At 37.7% G+C, this 26,359-nt stretch overlaps 2 protein-coding genes across 2 annotated transcripts in view; both read left to right on the top strand.

Moving 5' to 3' along the window:
- The first annotated feature begins 1,255 nt into the window (after nucleotides 1–1,255).
- LOC128018599 (monoglyceride lipase) lies at nucleotides 1,256–18,080 on the top strand. Its single transcript, XM_052604207.1, has 8 exons — nucleotides 1,256–1,424; nucleotides 2,713–2,851; nucleotides 8,413–8,519; nucleotides 9,331–9,467; nucleotides 13,197–13,307; nucleotides 14,244–14,333; nucleotides 14,699–14,914; nucleotides 15,942–18,080. The coding sequence occupies exons 2-8, from the start codon at nucleotides 2,727–2,729 to the stop codon at nucleotides 16,050–16,052; spliced, it is 897 nt and encodes a 298-aa protein (XP_052460167.1). The 5' UTR covers nucleotides 1,256–1,424; nucleotides 2,713–2,726; the 3' UTR covers nucleotides 16,053–18,080.
- Nucleotides 18,081–19,555: 1,475 nt separating this feature from the next.
- LOC128018592 (cAMP-dependent protein kinase type II-alpha regulatory subunit-like) overlaps nucleotides 19,556–26,359 on the top strand; it is a 27,780-nt gene continuing 20,976 nt past the window's right edge. Inside the window, exon 1 of the mRNA XM_052604199.1 lies at nucleotides 19,556–21,040. Coding sequence (XP_052460159.1) covers nucleotides 20,782–21,040 — 259 coding nt within the window. The 5' untranslated portion in view covers nucleotides 19,556–20,781. The remainder of the gene's footprint in view (nucleotides 21,041–26,359) is intronic.

Genomic DNA, 26,359 nt, shown 5'->3' with positions numbered 1-26,359 from the left:
GCAATATACACTATAAAAGTTTGGGGACAGTATTTTTTTTTTTAATTGATCAAAAGTGCCAGTAAAGACATTTACGAAATGTTACAAAAGATTTATGTCAAATAAAAGCTGATGTTTTAAAATTTCTATTCATCAAAGAATCTTGAAAAATATATATACCATGGCTTCCAGAAAACATTAAGCTGCACAGCTCTTTTGAACATTGATAACAATGTTTTTTTTAACATCAAATCAGCATAGAATGATTTCTGAAGGGTCATGTGACACTTAAGACTGGAGTAATGGCTGCTGAAAATTCTTATTTGCCTTCACATGAGTAAATTAATAGGAATTAATTTAGGGGGAAAAATGAATAGTCAAGTTATTTTAAAATGTAATAATATTTCACAGTATTACTGTTTTTACTGTATTTGTGTGTGTTTTTTTTAATGCAGCCTTGGTGAACATAAGAGACTTCTTTTAAAAACATTTTAACTTTTGAATTGTAGTGTAATTATCATCTAAACAAAATCAGTTTATGTATTTAAGTGTTTATAAACTACAGTATGCATGGTGCTTGTAAACTTTGTATGCAAGTATATTTCATTCTAACTTAAAGTAATTTTCTTATTCTTGTTGTGAATTGTTATTAGGCCTATCTGCCATGTTAGATTACCAGTTATCTGTGGAAATATGTAATTAAAAAAAAAAAACAGGTTTGAAGTTCTAATATTCCTCTTTTTTTATGATCAGTCTGAAGTGCTGATAAGCATCTCAGTGATATTTAAAATTAAAATGTGTAGTTCATTTTAATTTGATGGTGCTGTTTTCCTGTATGAAGACTCAGAAAGTTCATGAATAGTGTCTTTATGTAAATGGACTTCCCATAAGGAACAGGAGAGGACCATCTAGAACCCACCCAACTACTGTATCAGCATATGTTTCAAGAATATTCAAGATATCTTTCCTGTGCCAAAAGCACAATTGCAAATGACGTACTGTGTGCACATACAATGTGAATAAATATGTTAGTCATTTTATCTGTATATCACATAAGGACTAGAAAACAACTCTGCAAGTGACCAGCATTAGTCATACCCTAAGCTTATCTCGACTTATTGAAAGACAGACAGTCGACATATGTAGATAAATGAGTTTAATAAATCTCATTCAGTTGAAACGAATGTGAAGAGAGAGAGAGAGAGAGAGAGAGAGAGAGAGAGAGTTTCGTGTGTATGTATCTATGTGTGGGTTGGCGGTTTCTCACACAGCTCCCCTTTCTTCATTCTCTCTCCACCCACCAGGCGGCCGCTCAGAGTTGAGCCCAGTGCGGGAAACAGCAGCAGGCTGAGCACCGCTGTCAACGACCGGCTCCGATACCGGACCACTGACTAGAAAGGTGGACTTGATTTCTGTCTTCATCATTCAGTGTGTAGCAGGTTCAGGTAGGTGGTTGGTTGAATTTGCTTTTGTTTAATATCTAGTAAATATGATTCTGTATTAAATGATGGGGAATCACCTTTTCCAAGCACTGTTTACAGACAATCTATAAGCCAGACACGCGCACCGAGTCACTGGAATTCACGTTCCTTGAACAAACTGCGTGTTTACATGTTAGGGACAGAAATCAGATTCTTTTTATATCATTAAATAGTTGTCCACACTTTGCGGTATGATCATTTATCTTAGTTATATGTACAAATATAATCAAAACTAGAACGAATAAGGCACTTAATAAGTAGACCCGTTTGGTGACATTTTTATTTTACAGATATAGGCTACTTAGTCAGCTATGCATAGCATTTTGAAGAAGTAGCCTATAGACGTGAAAATAAATGTGAAAAAAAAATTACATTGCTTAAATTAAACGGCATTAATACATATTGTTAATTATCATTAATAGACTGTGGACAGATAATCGGTTTGCTGGCTTTTTTGTATTGATTGTTTTTTAACATTTAGCTGAAAAAGGCATTGCATTTTAAACTTAGCAGTTAGACAAACAAATAGACAATGAAAATAAAAAAGGGGTCATTTAGATGGCTTTTTTTGTGTAGCCTAATATTTTTTTGTTCTTGTGTAAAATTTATAATAAATTAAGCATTTTGGATATGCAAACATACTATTCTGTATCTGTCGTAAACAGATTCTCGATTATCGAGAACTAAGATGGGCTAATGCATGAAAACATCTAAACATCAGTGTTCCTCCGGATTGAGAGAATGGACAGCTTAACTGTACCTATTACAGTCTAAATAAATCAGTCACTGCTGGCCTCGTTTCTCTATCGACCCAAATAAAATGATTGGGCTCAAATAATTGGCAGGTCGATGCATTGGCAGCTTCTCTCTCTGTCTCCCACTTGGCATGCTGCAACCATGCTGTCAATCACAAACAGTACTGCAGTGCACGTTTTTTTCTTCTCTCTATTGGAAACTGCTCAATGCGCTGAAAATAGACTCTCTTTGAATCGTCGGTCCATTTAAAAGCGCGCGCGTGCTTGTGTAGCCTACATGATGCTCAGGACAGTCGGTGTTATCTCTGCGGTCAGCTCAGCTCCAACGTCAGCTAGCCTACTGTCATTTAAAACATTCTGCCGGTCGCTGTACATTGCGCTGAACCAGATGAATAAAATCCCCGGAATCCATATGCTAGCCACCTGCCTATTAGTCGTTGCTGTTTCATCCTGGTACAGCAGCGAGCTTCTGACAGCACTCCGTCTGTTTATTTCAGCCCTCGGCGGGGACATGCCGGAACCCGAAGGGAATCGTCTATCACCGCAAGGTGTCCCTTACACCGACCTGCCGCACATCGTCAACGCCGACGGACTGCACCTGTTCTGCCGTTACTGGGAGCCCGACAGTCAGCCAAAGTAAGTGTGAGACATTCATATGCTAAATAGACACAGGTCAGGCCTCTTGGGATAAAGCGAAGGATCCTCCCTTTGCAGCCTTCAGTAGATAAGGACGAGAGACTGTTTACGGATGTTTCCTTACGGCGCCTATTTTTAGCCAACTTTGAAGAGTCTGCTTTTCCATTCCAGCACCTTAACGATTACTCAAAACCGCGACACGCATTCAGCTATAAGGTCATATTTGCGGTAAGCGTTAACAGCGGGACGATCTGCGCGTTTCTGCGAGGTTCTCTTTTGTTTCTTTTGCAAACTGTCTAAACTGAGTGAGGAAATAAACGAGGGAAGTTTCTTTTAAAATCCTGTTTGTAAAGGTGCAGACAGTTATATATAAATGTAGCCTACTGCTATAGAAAATATTCCACATATAAGCTCAATAAAGAATGCATATGTTTTAATGTTTTATTACAAACAAAAATCATTTATAATAATACTAATAGTGAAAACTCTGTTGCAAATTAATCTTGTCATACAGTATGCACAAGTGAGTAGCCTAATGTTTCTAATTTATATTTCATGAAATCACTTCCAGAGAACTGAAAATGATAACTTATTCAATGAAGGATTCAAAGTGATAACTGCAGTTGCTGAAGCTGCATCCGAAATACTTCACTGCCATGATTCACAACATCTCTTCTGAAGCCTCATGGAATAGTAAAGTGTCCATGTCTGGATATTTTCAGTAGGTCCTCTGGGTACATTTTGCCTACTTTTTCAAGAATATTTCTGACATAATACTTGTCTGTTTAGTGAGAAAGTAGGCATATTTGGATGTATGATGAGTCTTTTTGAACGATTCTTTAAAATATTTGTTTGTTTGGGAAACACACTGGATGTGATACATACCGCAGACAAGTTATGCTGGAAACATAAAAAAAAAAAAAGAACAACTTTTTGGAGAAACAACATTAAAGTGATACAAACTGAATGAAATGAGAATTCCAGACATACCAATCTTCAAAGAGCTGTTTAATTTTAATCTCAGCTGGCTAGCTTCTCATGGGTGTTGCCCAGTTGACATCACATGCCGTGCAACTTAACCAACATAGAAATAGTTTTTTAAGAGAATTTATATCTTACAGGCAGTGCCTGCTTTCACTTACTATAGTTTTCAAGTGATATAAAGCCAGTTTCTCACAAACATTATCTTATTAAATGACTACAGTATACCGTCCTGAATTACTCAAAGTAAAAGTGAATGAGAAAGGGGCCCACTCAGTATTTATGTGGAGAACGATGAAGGGAATGTCTTGATTTCCATGAGTCGAAAGCCCATTTATGGCCCCTTTATGTCCACTTATAGACTTACACACTCTCACAGTATAGATCTGCTATACTTTTTCACTATAGTTTCATCAGCAGTGGTTCTCCTTAGTCATTTTAAAAATTTATAAAAAATGTAGTATGTCGGTTTGTCAGATGTTTCCATCTACATTACAGTTCAGATCAGGGGGTCAGTGATGATATCCTCTGAGACCCTCACCGTCCCAGAGTCAGACCGAGTCCACGCCAGTGATACTCCAGTTCTTACACAGAGGTCATTCAGGTATGGCCAGTCTGACCAGACACCAAAACCAGCAGAGTGAGTGTCCAGTTTCCCTCTGGGTTTTCTTTTAAAGTCAAGCAAGTGGGGCTCATCTGTGGCTAACGGCACCCTGCGTCTCCTGAGGTCAAGGAACAGGGAGGATCGAGCCAAATCCCTAACATCTCTGTCATCGTTTCTCAGCATGTTCCACTGCTGGTATAAACCCAAATCACGTTCGGCACCCCCAAACCTCCTTCCCATTGGGGATGAAAAATAATGTCACGAGTGCTATGTGTATTCAGTCCAAACCACTTTAGCACTAAGCTCACTGTTTTATTATTCATTTCGCTCAGCACTTTCTCCTGGTTATGAACGTTAGAGAACAGATGTTGTATTTTAGACAGTGCCACCTGTCTAACAGCCTCCAGCTTCATGGTCAGTGGCAGTGGACATTTATCAATCAGGTCCAGCCTGCATTTGAACTCTGTCAAGATGATGTTTGCTCTTTCCATTATCCTGCAATGTTAATTTTATGTCCAGAATTACCTCCTCTCCTAGGTTCATGAAACAGTCGTCCATGAAATGCGTTGCTGTTCTGTTGGCGGCATTTAGCAAATATTTCAACATAGTCACGTAGACACATGGGGGCGTGTTTTACATTTTTCACATCTGTGTGTAGTTTAGCATGTATGTGGATAATTATTTTATGTCTGTATGTAGTTACTATGCAAAAATGCATTTTTTAGAAGAGTTTAAATAGTTTTGATTAAATGTTTGCTTTTGCAAGATACATGTGATGGTTTGCATGTTGTGTGTGTGTTTTGTCGTTTTGCATGTAGAGTTTGGAGAAATGGAGCTATAGTAAAAAAAAATTTGTGTAAGCATTTTAAAAAAACTGTGTTTGTGTGGGTGTCATGTCAAGCATGTCAAATTCTCTATGCCTACTGTTACAGAACTGTCGTTTTTTCAGTAACTATTCACCCTGAATTGGCCGTAGTGCGGTCCAGGAGAGCATGCCGTTACCATAGTTACCATCTCTTCCCCTCTGTCAGACTAAATTGACCTCTAATGCTTGTCAACAACAATGTATATGACAAGTGTGTGTGTGTGTGTGTGTGTGTGTATCTGTAAATGTTCATATAATAAGAGTAAATTGATAACCACAAAACCATGTGATCTTCATTGAAAGGTCATTAAACCACAAATATTTGGTTTTGAGAAATGGAAGATATAGCATCCCATGTGACTGAATGTGAAAGATTCAGAGCAGCAAACATGAAGGTAATGTAGGCATCAGACATGTTTGTATCAAACATCTAAACCAATATCCCCTTTGCTGCACTCTGTAATTCTATTTATGGTGAAATATTTAGCCTGTGTTTGATCGTTTGAAGCTTCTGTGGGTATGTTTACTAGATGTTTAGAAGCATCTCAGTTTAGGGTGGTAGGACATGGAAATTGCTGAATGCTATGCATCCTGATACAATAAACTGATCCAATATGTCCAATATGAACAATACTGATCCAATGCTGTTTTTGTTTTCCTTTTTTTTCTTTTTATTATGTAACATCATCTGAATGACCCCAAATTTGAATCCCACCTGAAAAGATTTTACACGTTTAGTGCAGACATTTTATATAGTCTAATTCAGGTGTTTTCAAACTCAGATAGGATCCCTTTCTTACCAAAATATAAAGGCATGTGTATATTTTATGAATTTATATATTTTAATATATATATATATATATATTAAATATTACTAATATAAAAGTGATATCATAATAAAACTAAACTATAACAACTGTTACAGATAAAGTAAAACTAGATCTTTGTTTTCTGACTTCTTAAAACTAGATTCAGAAAAACAATTCTTACTATAAAATGCAATATAATTAATCTTCGTAATTTCATTATTTTTAAAAGCAGAATTAAACAGTAATGCTAGCAATTTTGGTAAATGTGATGGCCCCAAAAATCTTTACATTAAACATAGCCTATTTCATTAGTATCTTAAGTGAACATGTTACCATTGACAGCCCTGAAAGTATATTTTGTAAAATCATTTTTTTTCTCTTAAATAGGTTGTGAACCTTCTAGCACTCACTCGCTCGACGTCTAACCCAAAAAACCTTTGAAAGTAAACATCAACGTAGTAAGGTTGTCTGTTGGAAGTTGAACTTCCACTTAAAAGAACTGGCATGACAGATGTGAGCAGCTGAAGAGTTTACACTGAGTTCACCACTTCACTGCTTGGTTTAACATTTAACAGAACTACTCTACTTACAGCCCAGACATCGTCTCACAATGTCCTTTTACAGTCTCTTACATTGCACATGTCCAGTGCTGATGCCACCAGATGCAGCTAGCGAAACAGAAAGTGGGTGAAAGTTGAAAAGACCACAGTAGCCCATTGTATGACCCCAGTAATGATTGACAGATCGCTCAATAGATAATCTGGGCATTGAACCCATGCAGAGTACTGAAACACAGTTCGATAAATTGGGTCATGCTGGTCAGCGTGGTTCATTCTCTTCTGTCTAATGGCATTTGGAGAAGAATTCTACTGCCAAACATGGATATTTATACAGCTGTCAGTGCACTTCCAACTTACACACACAAATTTGTCCCTCACAAGTATGGCCCAGATTGTACAGGCACACCGTTTTTTTCATTTCTGTTTATCTCCAATGTGCCCTTGATGCTTGTTACTTTGTAGTTTAACTATACTTTAGATCTGTTTGGGAATTTGAAAGACGTGCACACACGCGCGCACTAGGAAACACACACAGTAGTCTCTCTGTCTGCCTCGCAAACTCCATTTTTAGAGTTCAAGGACAAAAGATTTTTGATCTAAGGATGATCATAACCACACACACACAAGCACTTCCATTTTATCTTACACCAAGTTACCAGCTCTTAGATTGAGACTGAGAAGCTTAATTTTTAGTAAATACATTTCTGAATATGACGGAGAGATGGATAGAATGATTAGCAGTTTCTCCAGAAGTAAAGATGCACTCTCTCAGTCCTCTGAGACCATGTGAGCCAATTATACATTTACAAAGACTCTTTTTGTTACTGATTAGAGGCTGCATCGAGGTCAAGAAATCTGCACAAGTTTGGATCTAATACAGCTATTCCCCATTTCTCTCTCTCTCTCTCTTTCTCTCTTTCTCTCTTTCTCTCTCTCTCTCCTTCTGCCTTATTATTTATGGGTTTTAGGGTGTATGCTACTAATGAGAACATCTTTTTATTCTGGAGAGAGACTTAGTAGGATGTGTCTGTATTTTGCCTGTGTTGAGGAAACTGAGAAACAGTTCTCAGTAATACCGGTTTAACTTGACTTTCATGACTTTTGCTTCTATTAACACAGAATTGCACGTAAATTTTTCTAAGGTAAACTGATAACCTTTTGACAAAGTTTTCTGCACTAGTTTTCATGAGAAATTGGGTCCCCATTAGGACTTCAGCCAATCCTATTTGCTCAAATAACTTTAATGGGTACTTTCTTTAGTTCCTGATTACAATTCCTATCACATCACATTTTAATATGTAATTTAAACTACATTAATGGCCTTTAATGTTTGTTTTAGTCAACTTGTGTACAAGCATAGCATGCCCGATTAGCCTCATACCTGAAGCCTCAAATCTGAAATGACAAATGACTCAAAAATAGTCAAGCGAGAATTAAAACACATAGAACAAATTTTGATACTTATATTGTATAGTTGTTTAATAGGATTGCATTTATGTCAAATAGACTATGAAAAGTCTGTGTAAATACACAGTTTTTTTTGGTTAAACCGATGTAAATGTATGTATTATTGAAATTATTCCCTTATTTGGAAATTAAATTTCATTCATTTCTTTCTTATAAGTAATAAATAAATTGTTAATGAAACCATTAAGCTACTGGAATTGTTAAAAGGAATCAGAACCAGTTCAATTATTTACAGTTTCCTTCCCAAATCAATGATCTGTGTTTTCCTCCAACAGGGCGCTGGTGTTTGTTGCCCATGGAGCGGGAGAGCATAGTGGTGGTTATGCTGACATTGCTCACAGCCTGACCCAGCATGGTATTCTGGTGTTCGCCCACGATCACGGTGAGTGGCAGACTCCTAATCAAGTGGCTAAAATCCCCAACACACAGATTTGTTGGTTAGCAACAGTGCAGCAGTGTTTTGGGTGGTATAGGGGGGGCATGCTCTTCATGAGGCTGCGAGAGTGTGGGGTGAAAAATTTATTTATGCCAACATTTGATTCCTTGGTATTCCTCCACCCATTTTTACTGTCATTAATAACAGATGTTGTGGGAATGTACATCCTGGGTTTAGAGTGGGGATGGAGTTGAGAATAAATGAATATGAAATTAAACGTACAGAATATAGAAAATAGCAGGTGCTATGTGTACAGAATGTTAAAGCGGTTTTGTGGCAGTGCCATGGTAACTAATGATTTACACAGAGAGACAGCAAGCCGCCTTGTGATGAGCAGTTGGGGTTGTGTGAGTGTGTGATTTGACTGTCTGGTGTCTCGGTGTGAGTAATTGAATCAATTGAAATACAACAAACAGAAACCCCTACAGTCAGTTTCTCTCTATCTGTTTCTCTCTTTCTGTCTCTCTCCTCTTCTAACATGCAGTCTCACCTTTCCGTATGTCTGTATACCACATGCTTTTTGAAATTTCTATTCTGTTCTGTTCATTTGTTTGTTCAATTATTATTTTTATGTTAATTTGCTTAACTAAATATCATATCAGCTGTTTGCCTAAATTTCCAGAGCTCTTTGTTAGCTGTTTGCATGGCATTGCAAGTCCTCTTTTATCTCCTGTTTAAAAGGAGAGCTGATATACAAAGACACAAGTTAGGGGAAACAAATGCTTGGACTATAATTCTCTTTCTCTTTCTGTCTCAGTTGGTCATGGCCAGAGTGAAGGTGAGAGGATGGCTATCAAAAACTTTCAGATTTACATCAGAGATGCCCTCCAGCACATTGACATCATGAAGGGCCGCTACCCCAATCTGCCAGTGTTCATAATCGGACACTCAATGGTAGGACACCATCAGTAGATTTTAAAAAGCAGTTTATCGTGTTTTTCCATAAGCAAACAGAGGTCAAATGCCTTTTATAAGAATGATGATTCTCAAGATGAGATGACAAATAATCCTTCACTGTCATTGTAAAAGCTATGACTTTGAGTGAGAGTGAATATACGTTAAAGGGTTAGTTCACCCACAAATGAAAATACTGTCATTAATTACTCACCCTGTTTTAATATAAATGTAGGAAACGTAAATACTGTATGAATGATACATTTCCACACTTGTTGGTGGCTGCCAAAAACAGTGCAACATGAAAGCATGAATGCAATACAATATGTAAAATAAAATATTAAAATGCCCCTAAATTTTGATCAGATGCTTAACTATGCAAAAAGTTCCCACTGGTTAGGAAAATACAAGTATAGTCTCTTTCTCTTACTTTAAAGGGATAGTTCACCCAAAAATGAAAATTCTGTCATCAATTACTCACACTCATGTTGTTTCAAACCCATAGACGTTGGAACAGGGGGGGCTGGGGGGGCGGCCGCCCCCCTCCCCGTTTCCCCACCCCATATATATATACACACTCTTAATTAAAATGTGTTTGATTTAAGCCTACATTTCAAAATTTTGTGTCAGAAAATGTATTGTTTTTAAGCCTTTCACATGTACGATCACACAGGTGTAATCAGTCTAGGCTGGTCCCTGGCGCATACGATCAAGTGCATCACATGATCAACTGCTAAATTCAAATGTTGAATTTAGCCAGAGACAGGCGTGCTCAGAGCTGTCATATATCACAACTTTTCAGTGTTTTCAACCACATACTGTTTATTTTAGAGTTCAAACATATAAATTCACATAAGTACAAAAAATACAACACATTAAGAGTTTGTAAAATACACACTGATGTCTATGGAAGAGGTAATAATAATCCTTTCCATTATAATTCGACACGTTTTATTCATATCAGATACACATTGTGTAAGTAACTTCAATGTTTACTCTATTATATTCCCAGTTCACCAGCCACTTACTTTTAGGTATTTCAGGAGAAGTGGATGAATTCACGTGTTGTAAACATAGAGGTTGTAAATCCAACAGATCCGATTCTCTGAACTGCGTCTGCGGCACAAACTAACATGGCGGCGCCCATTGCGCATACAGATCAACTAACGCGATCGTTATAAAGGTGTTTAAACAAGATACTTCCACTTGCATGTATTTGACAATCGGAATATCAGATATTTCATGCCATAGCTAACACATTTGTGAATATTCTGAATAAAAAAAGGAAAAATGACATAAAAGTAGAACATCATTCATTCAGCGCTGTTGCTGCTGCAGTGTGTCACGTGACAAGCAATGACGCGTCACCATGGAAACGCCGCCCCCCCTCTCACAATATATTTCCCACGTCCCTGTTCAAACCCATAAGACCTTCATTCATCTTCAAAACACAAATGAAGATAGTTTTGATGGAATCTGAGACCTGTCTGACCCTGCATCAGCAATGCAACTGAAATTTTCAGAAACGTTGCAAGAAGATCTGTAAAATAATCCATGTGACATCAGTGGTTCAACGGCAATTATACAATCATACTCGTATTTCCCTAACCAGCAGGAATTTTTTGCATAGTTAGGCATGTGATCAAAATTTTGGGCCACTTTAGTATTTTATTTTACATATCGATTTGTGTTGTATTGCATTCATTCTTTCATGTAGCTGCGTTTTTGGCAGGCACCAACAAGTGTGCAAATGTCTCAGTCATATTTACATGTTTCCTACATTTTGTATTCAAATTATTTCTGAGAATCAGATATGTCACAGAAGATGTAAATATTTTTGGAGGGGAAATTTCTATAATAACATTTAAGACTGTTTAATAAATATTCCAAGCTATTTACGGCTGCCGGAAAAGATAAAGTAAACTATTTTGAACTGTCTGTGACTCACTGGGTGGAGGCCACAGGAAGACCGTTTGCTTTTGCTTTGCTGCATTTCCAATGTTCAGTATGTGTTAAACCCGAATTGTGCTTGACTGAATTTGAACAAAAAAATCCAGCTGGAAGCTCTTTACCTTCGTTTTTTGCTCAGGAGATGCATACCCAAGAAGCTTTGTGAGCCCTAAAGACTAGAAATGTGTCTTCACTGTATTTCCGTGGAACATCACTGTCACAAAGATGGGATTTTTCTGAGATAGTTGTATGGTATAAATATCCCACTGCATGGGTGTCCTGGTAAAGAAATCCTTTATGTAAAGTTACACTCTCTAATTAAGTATCTTATGTAATACCAGGCTGTCTCTTATAAGAGTCTCTTATAAGAAATAATAATAATAATGATAATTCCTTACATTTACATAGCGCTTTTCTAAGCACTCAAAGCGCTTTACATTGTCAGGGGGTATCTCCTCATCCACCACCAGTGTGTATGGAAAATGAAATGTTTTTCTTTTTACACAATGCTTCGTTTAAAGAAATTTCCAATTAGGCATGTCTTGTTATTTCCAGTCATGGTAATATGTTTCCTTGTAATTGTCACTTCCTGAGACCTGAGGAACTTAAGCTAATGGCTTAATAAACATAAGCTTTCCTGTCACATGCTTACAGATGAAAACAATCATATAATAATATCTGTTTGTGTCTGTGTGTGTGTGTGTGTGTGTGTGTATGAAGGAAATGCAGGTGCAGATGCAAGCTGTTGTTAGTGTAATTATCTGTGTGTAGGTTGTGCATTTGAAATTTTACTCCCAGTTGCTCCCAGGGATGCAAAAATTCCAAATTAATAAGCAATTACCTTTTATAATCAAATCAAAGCAGACCACCTATTTTCTTGATGAAGCTTCTAGAGTTAGTGCGCATTTGAAGTGTGTCTAAACTGAGTGTGTGCTTGGGTTTGTATGTCTGCTCTAAGTGTTTGTGTGTGAGTGCGTAACTTAAATCGGCCCATTATTGGAGTCTCTTAGAAATGTGGTGGGAACTGTTCTTTAATCTCTCCACCTCTTTTGAATCCTGGCCTGGACTCATGAATATTCATAGATAGGATCATAATAGAAACAAGATAAAGAAACCAGAGGAGGAGAGCATCAGAAAATTACAAATTAGGGGTTTCTCAGTCATATTTACTCATGTGAGGATGGAAAACAGGTTTATTGTCAAATTAAGAGTATTGTAGATTATTTTTCTTTATGTGTTTATTAAGCAGAATATTAATGCAGGGTTTGCAAACCTTATGATACAAAAAACACCAAAATATAATGTTCATCTTGCAATGCATGCCCTTCCTAAAATATAAAGATGGCTATATATTTCAATGTATACAAAACCGCCAAATTAAGCATGATATTATAAAAAAATAAATAATTGGCTTTTATATTATATTCACAGTGAAGCACTTTTAGAGTACTGTTAAATGTATATATAATATAAGAACCCCCCCCCAGCAAAACAATATGACGTTTTTTCTTTCTTATTGTTAAAAACTATGGATGTCAATAAAATAAAATAATCACAATTAATCTAATAATTTATGATTTTTCTTTAACCAGAATTAAACCATAATATCATAAAATTCTTTCCTGGACCCTAGTTTGAAAATAAGAAAAATATTAGAAATGAATGAATGGAACTTTTTTAACAGTGGAATATATATGGGATGAAGTACTCTACAATTAAACTGCTATATTGTGCTGTTTTCATTGCCTTGATTGAGTATATGGTCTTGTTTTACTACAGGGAGGGGCCATTTCCATTCTGACCGCATGTGAGAGGCCGCAGGATTTTCCAGGTGTAGTTCTCATAGGCCCCATGGTTCAGATGAATGCTGAATCTGCTACACCTTTCAAGGTAAAAAGTCACAGAGCATGCTCTTTTACTAAATCTTTTTTTTTTTTCGGGGGGTGTACTAGAACATGCTCTCATTCTTGGTGGTTTGAAAAACGCATCATTTTTCACATAATTTACATTATTACAATGCTTTTCTCCCCAGCCTGGCACAAATGACTTGAGTAGTTCTGGGAATGATAGAGGCCCGCCTTCCAAAAAACGAAATGTGATGTGATTGGTTAGCTGTCCCATTGCATTGTGATTGGCAAACAGCTTAGATGGTGTTTCAGTTCTGCCACACCTCTTGCCAAAGCAGCAAGTTTACTCTGCTCCGGTATAGTTAAGGATGGTGTCAATATTACCATATCAATTTTAGCCTGTTTCAGAGCCCGAGTATACTGAACAAGAACCTTTGCATGCACAGATTTTGCAATATATATTAGAGTGGTATCTAGGGTTGGGCTGATAGACAATGGCATCCTACATCACCGATGGCAGATAGAAATTGCAACGGTAACATGTATTATGTTTATTTCAAAAATAAAAAAATTCAAAAGGTACTGTAAATATGCATTGCTGTCAATTTTAAGTTATTTATGAATTACTTTATTTGTGACATCACAAAACCCTGAAAACAACGCTGTAGTCCAAACGAGCCATTCGTTGTAGTTCTTGAAAATTGTTTTTTTTTTAAATGAAATATCTCCCTTTGGAGTAGACTTTGAGATATGTAACTTTCTAAATCTTTTTTAGACCTAAACATACACACTACACTCTGACTTTCACTTCAAAAAGTGCAAAAGCATAAAAGGACCCCTTTATATATACATACATACATATATATATATATATATATATATATATATATATATATATATATATATATATATATATAAACAAATGTTCAGGTCTCTGTAGTAAATTGTCAATGTTTGTGGGTTTTTTGATTCATTTCAGGTTTTCATGGCAAAAATTCTAAACCGCTTGATTCCCAAACTCTCTCTTGGTTCGATCGAATCAAAATGGGTCTCAAGGGATCCCAAACAGGTACAGGAATGTATGTCTATGTATGTATGTCTCCTGTAGAAGTCAGGCAATGTATATATGCGTAAAAGGACTAATTAAACAATCTGGCCGTAGTTACAGTAGATTGAAGCATATAAATAGTGATAACATATGAATGTCATTTTCTTCATAGCTTGGCCCTGAAACACTATGTCCACAGAAACAGCTGGTCCCATTTATTCAGCCATAGTAGACAACATAAACATCTTACAGTCAAATAGATTTAATTATAATTGTTCAAAACTTTTGGTTTATTTTACCCTGTTTACTGAGTGTTGTCTTAAGCTAAGCTACTGTTATATTAGGATAATGTTTTTAATCGTACATAATCTCCACATGTCCATTAGGTGGAGGCATATGACACAGATGAGCTAAATTATCACGGAGGTCTGCGCGTCTCGTTCGGAATGCAGCTGATGGATGCAGCGGCTCGTATCAAGAGAGAATTACCCAACATTACATGGCCCTTCTTCATTCTCCACGGCGATGCCGACAAGCTTTGTGACATCGGAGGCTCTCATCTACTGTATAATGAGGCCAAGACCACTGATAAAAAACTAAAGGTGAATCAAATGTGCATAAACATGGGCCAAACATGCAAAAATAAACATTCTGTCATCATTTGCCCAAATTCAAAACTGTATGACTTTCTTCTTTTGTGGAACACAGAAAAATATATTTAGAAAAATGTTTCATTTTTTTCGGGTCCATGCAATGAAAATCATTGAGGTCCAAAATTGTCCTCGAGGGCCACTGTCTGGCAGGTTTTAGCTCCAACTTGCCTCAACACACCTGCCTGCATTTTCTAGTATGCCTTGTAAGATTTTGATAAACAAAAATTGTTGAAACATTCTTCAAAATGTTGTTTGTGTTCTGCAGTAGACAAACAGTCTTACAGGTTTGGAAAAACATGAGGGTGAATACATGATGACAGCATTTTTATTTTTGGTTGAGCTATTGTATGAACTCAAGGCTTGACTTGTGAATACGATCTGATCTGTTGTTGTGCCAGGAGATGTTTTGGAGATCACACGATAACCTGATCCAGATGCACATTCATGCAGTACTCTGAATAAAAACGCATATAATAGTCCTCCACCAATATTCATGCATACACTGTAAAAAGAAAAATCCTGTCATTTTTACAGGAAAAAACAGCACCTGTGGTTGCTGGGATAGTTCTGTAAAAATATAGTAAATAATGTAAACATATATACGGAACAAACTGCAATCTAAAATCATAAATTACAAATTAACAACAACAAAAAAATTCTCTTTTTTAAACAAGTAAATCCAACAGCCAATTTCTGTGAATTATAAAGGCCATTCTGCTACTGAAATGTGTTTTGTACCTTTAACATACAGTGACAAAAACTTCCAAAATTGTACATTTAGCAGTATTTTACTGTAAAATTACATGAAATGCAAGTCACACGAAACAGTTTTTCCATTTATATAGTAAGAGAATGTACTGTTTTAACAAGTTATCAACTAGTATTTTTACAGTCTTTAAAAGTTAATATTACAATAATTTTGTACAGTATATTCCTTCCTAACCCACAGATCTGTATGTGTTTTTCTGACAAACAGGTGTATGAAAAAGCCTACCATGCCCTACACCACGACTTACCTGAAACAGTTGAGTCTGTCTTAAAAGAGGTGAGCACTTGGATCCTGGAGAGACTTCCCAGCCCTCATTAGTCTTAGCTGTCAATCACTGCATCCACAGTTGCCTAAGCCCCACCCTCTACCCAATCTTCCATCTCTATGACAAAGAGATGTCTGACTGCACTACATACCAACAAAACTACCCCATTCTAATTTACCTAAATGATAGAGGTCATTAGTAAGTGACCTTTGACCTAGAGGTCCAGTTAAGCTTTAATATGCCCAGTAAGGGTTCTGTGGGAGTTTATTCTGCCTGAACAGCAGTCATTACTATGTTCCTGTGGCTCAGTGGCAGAGCATTGTGTTAGCAGCGCAAAAGATCATGGAACACACACATACTGGTAAAAAAAAAAAAAAAAAAAAAATGATAGCCTGAATGCACTGTAAGTTGCTTTGGATAAAAGCGTCTGCTAAATGCATAAATGTAAATGGAATATAATGCACCTGGGTGCTGAGCTCTTTTGTGTTGCCACGGTAATAGAATGCAGCTGCAATTTGCTCTTTGTGATGTCCACTTCCCATAAGAGATGCAGTGCTGCCCCCGCTGGACAAAAGCAGTACTGCATTCTGCTGTCAGCACAGTTGCCAAGGATACTCAGTCTTATATTGCTTATGGCTTGGCAGAAAAACAAACTGACCCTATACAGTATGAAAATACATTTACATTTAGTCATTTAGCAGATGCTTTAATCCAAAGCGATTTACAAATGAGGACAATGGAAGCAATCAAAATCAACAAGAGAGCAATGGTATGCAAGCTTTGAGACATTCAGAGAGCAAAATGTCTGCTGGGCGAATTTAACATTGGACTTGAAGAGATAAATAAGATGATCTCTACAGACACATCTATGCAGGAGATCCCACAGATTCCCATATATACACTACAATAAGAATTGGAAAGGTTTTTTGTCTGTTCTAAATATCTTTTTGTGGTTTTGACTGTTTCAAACACCTCGGACTGCTCCATTCTTTGGAGTAAATTGGGAAGTGACTGTTCTGCAGCTGGATTTACTTAATGTGAAACCTATTTACAGCTGTTTCTTTCTTATGGGCTAAGGAAATTTTAATATCTTTAGTATTTTGTCTTTACAAGCATTTAGTTACTTTGACTGCTTTATTAATAATAAATATGTTACTGTTGAAATTGTAATATGTTCACAGTAGCTTTTGACCTCGTTGTAGACCTCAGGGTGCGCATGGGGTTTGTAGCTCTAAAGCAACATGAAATTGTAAAAGGTCGGTCGTTCACACCAGCTTAACATTTTAATGCGACTGTTTTGATTCAGACAAAGGAGAGTTTTGTTGAGATTCGTCTGTAATCCTTCAAGGCATTTTATCAATGAATGTAGATCGGTGAAGGTTTTACGGAATGTGGCATATTTTTTTAATGGAAGCAACAAGCAAAAACTTTGTCTAGCTTAATTTTTTAGACTGTCATAGAGCTCTCAGATTTAGATCAGTCAGTAATAATACTGCTATGTGTGATGTGAGCAGAATGAAATGTCCAGCACAAGATTGTAAATAGTGTGCATGTATGTTGAGAGAATATGTAGAGAGTAACTATAGTTTGACTTATTTTATTAAATATATTGTCTCTGTCATTTGAAATGAATCATGTGTAAATGGAATGTATGTAACACATTTTATGAGAAATTGTAGAATAACTAAATCATTATCAGCGATAATCCTCTGTGACTTTGACTGTTACTGTAACTGTTATAAAATCTTCCTAGAGTGGAAGTACTAGGAGCACTGTAATTGGAGGAACGGCTAATATTCTCAAGGACATTATCTTTACATTGGGCAATAAAGAATGATTCATTTGGATTAGAATTGTCCATCTGAGTTGCTCAACCATGGCATCAAAAATCCTCTCCTACAGTTGCACTGTCCTAGTGAATGGCACATTTAATATAAAAAGGGTTCTGAATTCTGGCATGAATACTGTAATATTAAACACAGAAAATAATGCTATACTGTGATTTAAATAATTCTCAGTATTGCCAGTTAGTCTCTGAATTGTAAAGTCTATAAAATAATAAACATTTAAATGCTAAATAATTGTGGATTTTTTATTCTTCAAACTGATCACAACACAATGGATTTTAGCTTTGCTTCCCTGTCTGAGAGATTTCTTCTTTGTGAATATTTATTATTTTATTTTATTTTATTGATTTGTTGTTGATTGTGTGCCTTTAACTTATCATGAATATTAACAGATGATCCCATCCCAGTGATGTGCCTTGACTTGGACCATTTGGTCATGAGTTTTGATTAAGCACCAAAAATCCCCTAGAACCCCTTCTATCCAGTGCAACATGAGATTTGTGGTTTGGTCTTGATATGAGTGCCAGAAATAATTATGCCTGTAAAAATAGTCTTATATAGTCTCCAGTGAAAATGCATTATGAGGATCTTTTTTAGTAACCTTATAATGAAAACCTAAATTACACTCTGATTTGTTCTAGAAAATCACACATCTGTTATTCCAGTGTGCATGTTTCCCTTGGTGCACCTCTGTCCCAATTTGTCCAAGACAACAGGTTTGTGCTTTTAGTGCCAGTCTTTAAACTGTCAGGGAGGTAATGGACTTTTTCTCTTAAATTATCAGAATCATTATCAGTTCTACCCTAACACAACACTATTTTCTAATATGTCTTTATTCATATTATGAAGAGTATATTATTTAAAAATTATAAAATGAAAGACACCATTTACTTACACCTTTTTTTTAATACAATAAATGTGTTTTCCACAGAAGAAGGAGAAAATCAGGTTTAAAACAAACATGGTGGTGATTAAATGGTAACAATTTTCATTTTGGGGTGAACGATCACTTTAAGATTAGACGAGCTATGTTTACCCGGCAGGGGGCGCAAGGGGTACCTCGAGAAAAAAGACTGGAGGATTTAAAGGTAGATTCTGTGTGGCCATGGCAACGGCTTTACCTGCGACCTGAATGAAGACCCGAGAATAGATCAACTGCTCTATATTTACTGACAGGGAACTCCTTCTCTTTTGGCGTAAATGTGCTTCGTGCGTCGTTCATCTGAGATAATGTGTTGCTTGGAGACCTTCTTGGAATGGACAGATAGAGTATAACATTGCTTTTGTGCTTTCAAAGCAGCCCAAATCAATTAATCAGCTTTTATTTTTGATCATAAAAGTTAATAATTTACGTCTCATGGTTGCATATACAGCAAATTTGTATAAGTCATTACTCGATAAATCTCATATGGAGGTTTCGTGTAATACAGCTCCACCCTAGGTCTTTTGATATTCTTATTCCTTTACTTGGTATTTTTTAGAAAGTGTTTCCGTTTATTTCTCAACACCCAGCTCTGCTTGAGATCAGAATTTGGCCCTGAGCCCCCTACTACAGCCTCGGCGATCAACTCATCTTCTTCATCTGCTTCCTAAATCTCGCACACTGTCTTCAAAAAGGTGGGGCTACTGTCTCTTGATGCTCTGCGATTGGTCAATTCCGACGTCCATCAGGACTTGACGCTCTGGCTCGCTCTCGAACTCTGTGACCGCGCCCCCGAGGCTCAGCGGCTCGCGCGGGGAAGGAGAGAGTGCGCGCCTCGTGAGAAGGCACCAACGGTCTGTTCTTACAGGGGGAAAAAAAGAGAAAATTTCAGCTCATACATGGCGAAATTTGTTTTACTCGACGTCCAGACACATATCCATTCCGGACCACGGCTCTGACAGCGACAGGCGACGCGAATATCTGCAACTCTCAAAGGTTGGAGTTTACCAAGGGTTTTCCTAGCAGTTTCGTGCTTGGAGGCGTGCGAGTGCCGGTGTAGTCGTCTCCGTGGGTGCCGTTTCGTGCTGTCCGGAGGCAGCTGACACTTGTCCCTATTTCCGAAGACCAGAAGGCCTGTTCTGGTTCCCTACTGTCCGGTTCACCCGGTGTCCCTGTCAGCGCCGGGCCGCCTGCACACTCAACCCGGCGCGGCCTCGCTCCTTCTCAAGCCCCAGGCGACGACAGTTACCTCCCGGGTAGAGCCCGTTACCCACACTCCTCCAAAATACCTGCCTTGTTTACAACGAACAACGAAACAGGGAATCCTTGAAGAAAAAACTGAGAAGATAAACGGGACCCCGTGCGCTGGTGATGTAGACAGACTGAGCTGTCATAGAGTTTACCAACAGTTCTCTGAATTTACATATATTAAGTTTATTCATTCACGCGACTGGCTTATTCTCTCGTGCATACCCGTTATTAAGATATTAGACAACAGAACGTCGCTTATAGAAATTAAACACTGTGCAAAAGGCAAGGCCTTGTCTGCTAACTCCGATAGCTGCATCGCTAACTCTCAGCCTAGGTTTAATCAGCATCTAATCTCATTAACTGCACTTTATGACTGCTATTCATCGCTTACTTTGTAACCATACAACACAATAGAGGAGCGATTTTAATTTAAAGTCACTGGTTCAACGCACAGTACGGCATCCTTGCCAAAAGATCTATTCAGCAGGAGGAGAAAACAGAGCTGTCAGCCTTTATAATCTACTACTCGCTCTGATTAATTTCCAATTTGGGAAACAAAAACCGAAGAGTCTTATGTGTTGGGCTGGTTTCAGCTGACCTTTGCTACCAAATTTAACTAAGTCCCTCGTGAGCTTTCTTGTGCTGCAACCCCGCTGCATGCACTGATACGAGAAAGACTTGATTTATATTTTTGTACTATAGTACAGGAGCCATTTAGAACAGGTTCAGATATCTGCATAAACCCCCTACTACTGTTTAGACATGAGTATTGAGATTCCAGTCGGTCTGACGGAGCTGCTTCAAGGCTACACCGTGGAGGTGTTGCGCCAGAAGCCGCCGGACCTGGTGGAGTTTGCCGTGCAGTATTTCACCCGCCTGCGGGACACCAGAAGCCAGGACGGGTCCGGGGCCGCCTCCGCCGCCAAAACCGGGGGGAAGGGAGTGATGTTTGATGGCGAGCCGATGCAGACAGAGTCTAACGGCGACGAGGATGACGAGGACGATGACTCAGATTTTGAGCGTGAGTGCCTCTTTATTAAATGCGATTATAACAGAGCCTGTAAAAGAGCCTATATTGCTGTTTGCGTTTGTTTTAGAGGACGGCGTGTTTGCACGGCTAACGAGGGTGTCAGGTTTTCCTTGTGATGGGTAACGTGAGGAACGGCATTATCTAGGCTGTTTCCATGACACTCGATTGAGCTCCCATCCATGCGATTGACTGACAGAGCGACAAGTGGCATCCCCAGCTAACCGTGGTGCATGCAGAATTAAGAAGAGCTAGTATGCACGCTTAATGGATTTGCATTAACATTTATGCTATTTTGTTTTTGAATGGAGGCGGATTGTAATGTGTGTACGTTTGTGTGATCGGGCTGGCTATGTTAGCCAATTCGTGCTGTATGAATTGCTTGTATGAATGGATGCGGTCTGGCCATTGAGAATGCTAACAGGGATTTTTCATAATGGAAGAGGTGCGCTCGCGCACATCAAAGCAGCGCTTCTTTCCTTTCATGTAGTGCAGAGCGAACAGCTGCGCTTTCCTAGTGGAAACCAAGCTGATTTTACTGGCAGACATTTCTTAAGTCAGGTGTTGTGAATGTATCCATTGAGAGAAATATTGGCGGTGGAGAAATGTTTGGGAAAGTGCTGAAATGGATAGAATGATTGCTACACCTGCCCAAATCTCTTAATCATATTTCATCAAGCCGCATAATATGCAGTGCCTGCCTGTGTCTGGATTATGGTTTGTTTACGATGATTGTTTTAAATATATAATTCTGTAATTGTTTTCACAACCTTTTGCTAGATGAAGTGGGGAACTCCTATCCGTGTGCTAAATCTGATCTCAGATCACACAGATTATGTGCACTTTCAGTAGTTCTGATTTGAGCAGGTACATCAGTCTCCTCTCACGTTTTAAAATGTATACTTCACTGCGATATGTTATGCAAAAAGAGGTTTGTCATACCATATGATTGGCCGCTATTTCTGAATTTATAACAGTAAGTACATTTACAAACAGGTTTATACTCCAGCTGCTTTGTCCAAGTATAAGTGACACAATTTGTAATCAAATGTTCAAATAACAAATGCATTTATTAGGCAAACCGCCTGAGAGAAAGACTATGGGATTATATCCCATAATGTTATGGGAAGATGAGAAGCTGTTAGATTGTTGAAAATTTAAAAAAGGGTGAAATGGAAGCTTAGTTGCTGTTTTTCTAGTGCAAGTGTTGTTACAAAGAAAGTTGTTGTTATTATTTGACAGCACCCATGTAGATTATTCTCTGTTGTTGTTGGTACATCATTGGCCAGGGAACATCAGGGAGAAAGGACAGTGCTAATATGGCGGATATGCTATATCTGAGAATGTATTCATATTTCAAATTCGTATTCATGCAGCTCATGTGAATACATTGATTTGCTCATCAGAATATCCAATCAGAATAACAACATGAGAACAGCATGCAGAAGATAATGGAGAAAAAGAGGGCAGGATGGGTTCTGCGTGAGAGACGTGTTGTTCCACAGCTGAGTTTCAGTTAACTGAGGAGTCCAAAGCATGCTGGGGCACAGTTGAAACATTACCATCCCACCTTTATCCTTCTTTGCGTCATACTGTCAAGAAAACATCTGCACATCATCACTATAGAACTGGAAATGTATCATGCAGTATGTAAGGATAAATTTGACTGTTCTTCCAGGCTTGCATACTCAAGTATTGTTGCTTTCTGTGAGAATTTAGATGCATGATTGGGAGAAGAGTAGAATCAGAGAATTGCTGTAAGTAGTTTCAGATGTTTTTCTTTCTTCCGCCGGACTTCTGAATTAGATCGCCACCACCCCTTCACCACATGAGGCCTCTACAAAACCCCAAACCTGAATGTGCGAAATTATAGACAAGTAGCAAGCATTTCTGACTGGCCTGTGGTTGTTATAGCCAATTTGATGTCTGATATCTCTTTAAAAAAAAACTTTAAATATCTTTATAAATTTTAGTTACTATTAGAAAATATCTATTAAAAATTTAAGTGAAATGAATTAAACTATAATGCCAGTGCATAGCTTGTGTGTTTTAGGTCCTCTGTGTGGAGGAGAGGGTACTCTTTGTTTTAAGCAGGATAAATAGAGTGGAACAGAGCAGATTTCTGTTTAATGGACTCATAGTTTCTACTCACACAACACAGCCACCTGCAAATACTCTAACAGCAAGTTAAAGAACCTGTTTGTGCTCCTCTTCACTGCTGGGTTGCCTGTTGTCAAGTCATTAGAAAACTCATTAGTGAGTGTGAACCTTTTTCACGTTACAGGAATATACAGAACTAAACCTTGAAAAAGAGAACTGTACTTTTTTCAGGCAGTTAGCTTGTCATCATAACCATGATGGGGTTTAGCTTAGAAGGTTTTTTGACCTTTACTGAGTCAAAACCATGTTTTTGCAGTTTGTCAAGAATTAACCAACAAAAAAAAAAAAAAAATGGCTACCATAAAAGAAACACATACACATGTAGCATATATGTATATACACATTGACCTAACTGGTTGGTCTGGTTTCGATTCACTTAACTTTTTACTGTTGACTGTTTTCACTATGAAATGTGACATTTTTTTTTACATTCAGTCTTAATCTTTGTTTAGAATGAAATAATTGACTGTGACACAGTACATGTTTTTGTCTTTACTACAGGACCTGTCACATCATGTTCAGAATGCATATGCACCAGATATTAGCTGTTTGCAGAGAAAGTGCTTCAGTACCTGTTTTCTTTTTTTATGTGTGTATTGTTTGTGTGTTTTGTGTGGCTGGGTGTGTCTATATCTCTTATTCTTCACGTTTAAAGTTTCTGATAACAGTGTGGACTTTAGCACTTCCTCTTGATATTATTTATCAGCAAGAGGGTGACAAACTACCCCATGCTGGTCATTGATTTCAGAAGAAGCATTATAATGTGGTCGTAAGAGCCTATGAAGTGTTATTATCTCAGTAGCTGGCCATAGACTTTATCACATTTTTTCAGCATTTTGAGTGCTGCCCTGGTAGAAAGTAAGTTAAGATGGAGTTATATGGCTTTAAGAGTTTAGATTGTTATATTACATTTATGGCATAAATCCACCTGTCCTTACAGCAGTACACCAGAGCTGTTCCTTCTCAAGGCATCATGGGTAAGGCCAAAGGTTAAGCAGGATGTGGAACCCTGCACAATATCTTCATTGTTGCCGACATTATTTTAGTCTACAATTAAATATAATCTTTAATTTGCTCTCTTTTTCCAACTCAGCAGTGCTAGAAGCATTGTTCGAATCCCCTTTTTTTGCATGTTAATATACAACACCATACACAAGATGTTTGCAAGTCAGTCTGATAAGTGGTGGTGGCTCAAGAAGAGGACGACCTGTACACTTTGATTGGATGTGCCTTGACCTTCAGCTAGCAGCACATAATTCTGTATCAGCCAATCAAGGGAGGAGTTGCAGGGCATGCAAAATTTCTAAATCCCAGGCACTCTTCAAATTTTGGTAGCCCGAAATTAATTTAAATAGCCATTAAAAAAAAAAAAAAAAAACTTTTTATCTACAATATTGATTGTACAGCCGATCGTGATTGGCACAGCCCTAGTTTCGGGCGTTTGACAGGAACAAAACAGGAATAAAAAGGATCTTGCTTGTGTATATATATAACATATTAATAGATTAATTGAATAAAGACCAAAGATTAAATTTACCCCAAACGAGTTATATTTTATCTTGAACCACTAAAGACACATCAGAGTCAGTGACAAATGTCAGAAGGTCTAGCCGAGTAGCGACTGCAGATTTGAATTTAGCAGCAGATGCTGTGCCGCACTGAACAATCGAACAATACCAGTGTGATTGTATCAAATATACAAATATTTTCGGCTATGTTTCGTCTTGGAAGCTGCATTAAAAATCCATTTGGCTCAGAAATCACTTTGAATGGGCATGACACCTCTGAATCCATGCACCTCTCACACACATAACCCGCAGTGATTTTTGCAATTCTCTCCATTGTGCATGCAATCTCTATCACGTTTAAACCTGCTGTGGTAGATTTCACTTGTCAAGTGAGGATAGCAATAACTGACAGGATGATGTAAGAGGAATTGGTGCGCAACAGATCTGGAGTGTTACTGACAAATCAGTACAAACACATTCAAACACGATTTCAATACACCACATATTGATAGGGGCTCCCCGATGCCCGAAAATTATAAACAAAATTACCCGACCAAATTTATGAGAGAAAACAAAAGCATTGAAATATATTTTTCCTCCCTATAAGATAGCCCAATGGGCAGGGCTGAAATGCATTTTGGTAGCCCAACTGGATGACACAATTTTGCCAGCTCGGAGTTAAATGAACAGACAGTGACCTTGTCCAGTCAGGGTGCAGATTAAGCAAACGGATGGCCTTGTCTAATCAGAACCAGTGCTGACCTTGCCTCTAATGTTCACATCATGCACATACTGTAAACACACTTTTCCAGATATGTTTTAGCAGCACTTAACGTTCACATATGCTTTTGTAAATTTGAAAGTGAATGAAATGGGTATATTTTGAGTAAATAATGTTCTCCGTTGATCCCCTAGTATTGTAGCTGTCATTCATGCTTTCTCACTCTGAGTAACCCTCTGGCAACTAGTAAGGGGTTAAATTCATAGGCACAGAGCTAGACAGATCCACACTACCTTATAAGGGCTAAAGGGAAAGAGGAGGAGAAATGGAGCACTGTAGAAAGATAGACAAAGTTTTTAGAGAGTGAAAAAAAAGGGGACATTGAGACATCAAGACTGATTGCTTACAGCAGGAAAGGAAGAGAAAGAAAATACAGCTGGCTCTGTAGCATAGTGGGATATTGATTTTGTTATCCAAACCTCCTAAAACCCCTGACGAGCACGAAATATTTATGAAAACACACTGCCACAAACAAAGTGTTTTGCGGAGTTATTAATTGGGATGCTTGAATTTGTATGGTAATGTTACATTACATGTTACATTGTGTTTTCTTTTTTGAGCTTTTGGAAACATGTTTGAGTTAGCCACTGAACAGTTCATTTGAAACTAGTACTAAACTACTACATACTACTAAAAACTTTATGTACACCTACTTTTTTATTTTTTTAATTTAAAGGGGGGGTGAAATGCTCGTATTCACTCAATGTCCTGTTAATCTTGAGTACCTATAGAGTAGTACTGCATCCTTCATAACTCCAAAAATTCTTTAGTTTTATTATATTCATAATAGAAAGTCTGTACCGATTTTTCCCGGAAAAACACGACCGACTGGAGGCGTGATGTGTGGGCGGAGCTAAAGAATCA

Source organism: Carassius gibelio, chromosome A8 (genome assembly GCF_023724105.1).
Source record: "Carassius gibelio isolate Cgi1373 ecotype wild population from Czech Republic chromosome A8, carGib1.2-hapl.c, whole genome shotgun sequence".
Taxonomy (NCBI): domain Eukaryota; kingdom Metazoa; phylum Chordata; class Actinopteri; order Cypriniformes; family Cyprinidae; genus Carassius; species Carassius gibelio.
Note: the sequence above shows the minus strand (reverse complement) of the source record. Positions and strands in the feature narration are given on the sequence as shown.

Excerpts from the sequence above, each read along its gene's own strand:
- LOC128018599 (XM_052604207.1), top strand. The coding sequence starts at position 2,727 with ATGCCGGAACCCGAAGGGAATCGTCTATCACCGCAAGGTGTCCCTTAC. Across the intron at positions 2,852-8,412 it reads GAGCCCGACAGTCAGCCAAA|GGCGCTGGTGTTTGTTGCCC; the intron begins GTAAGTGTGAGA and ends TTCCTCCAACAG. Across the intron at positions 14,915-15,941 it reads CCACTGATAAAAAACTAAAG|GTGTATGAAAAAGCCTACCA; the intron begins GTGAATCAAATG and ends TCTGACAAACAG.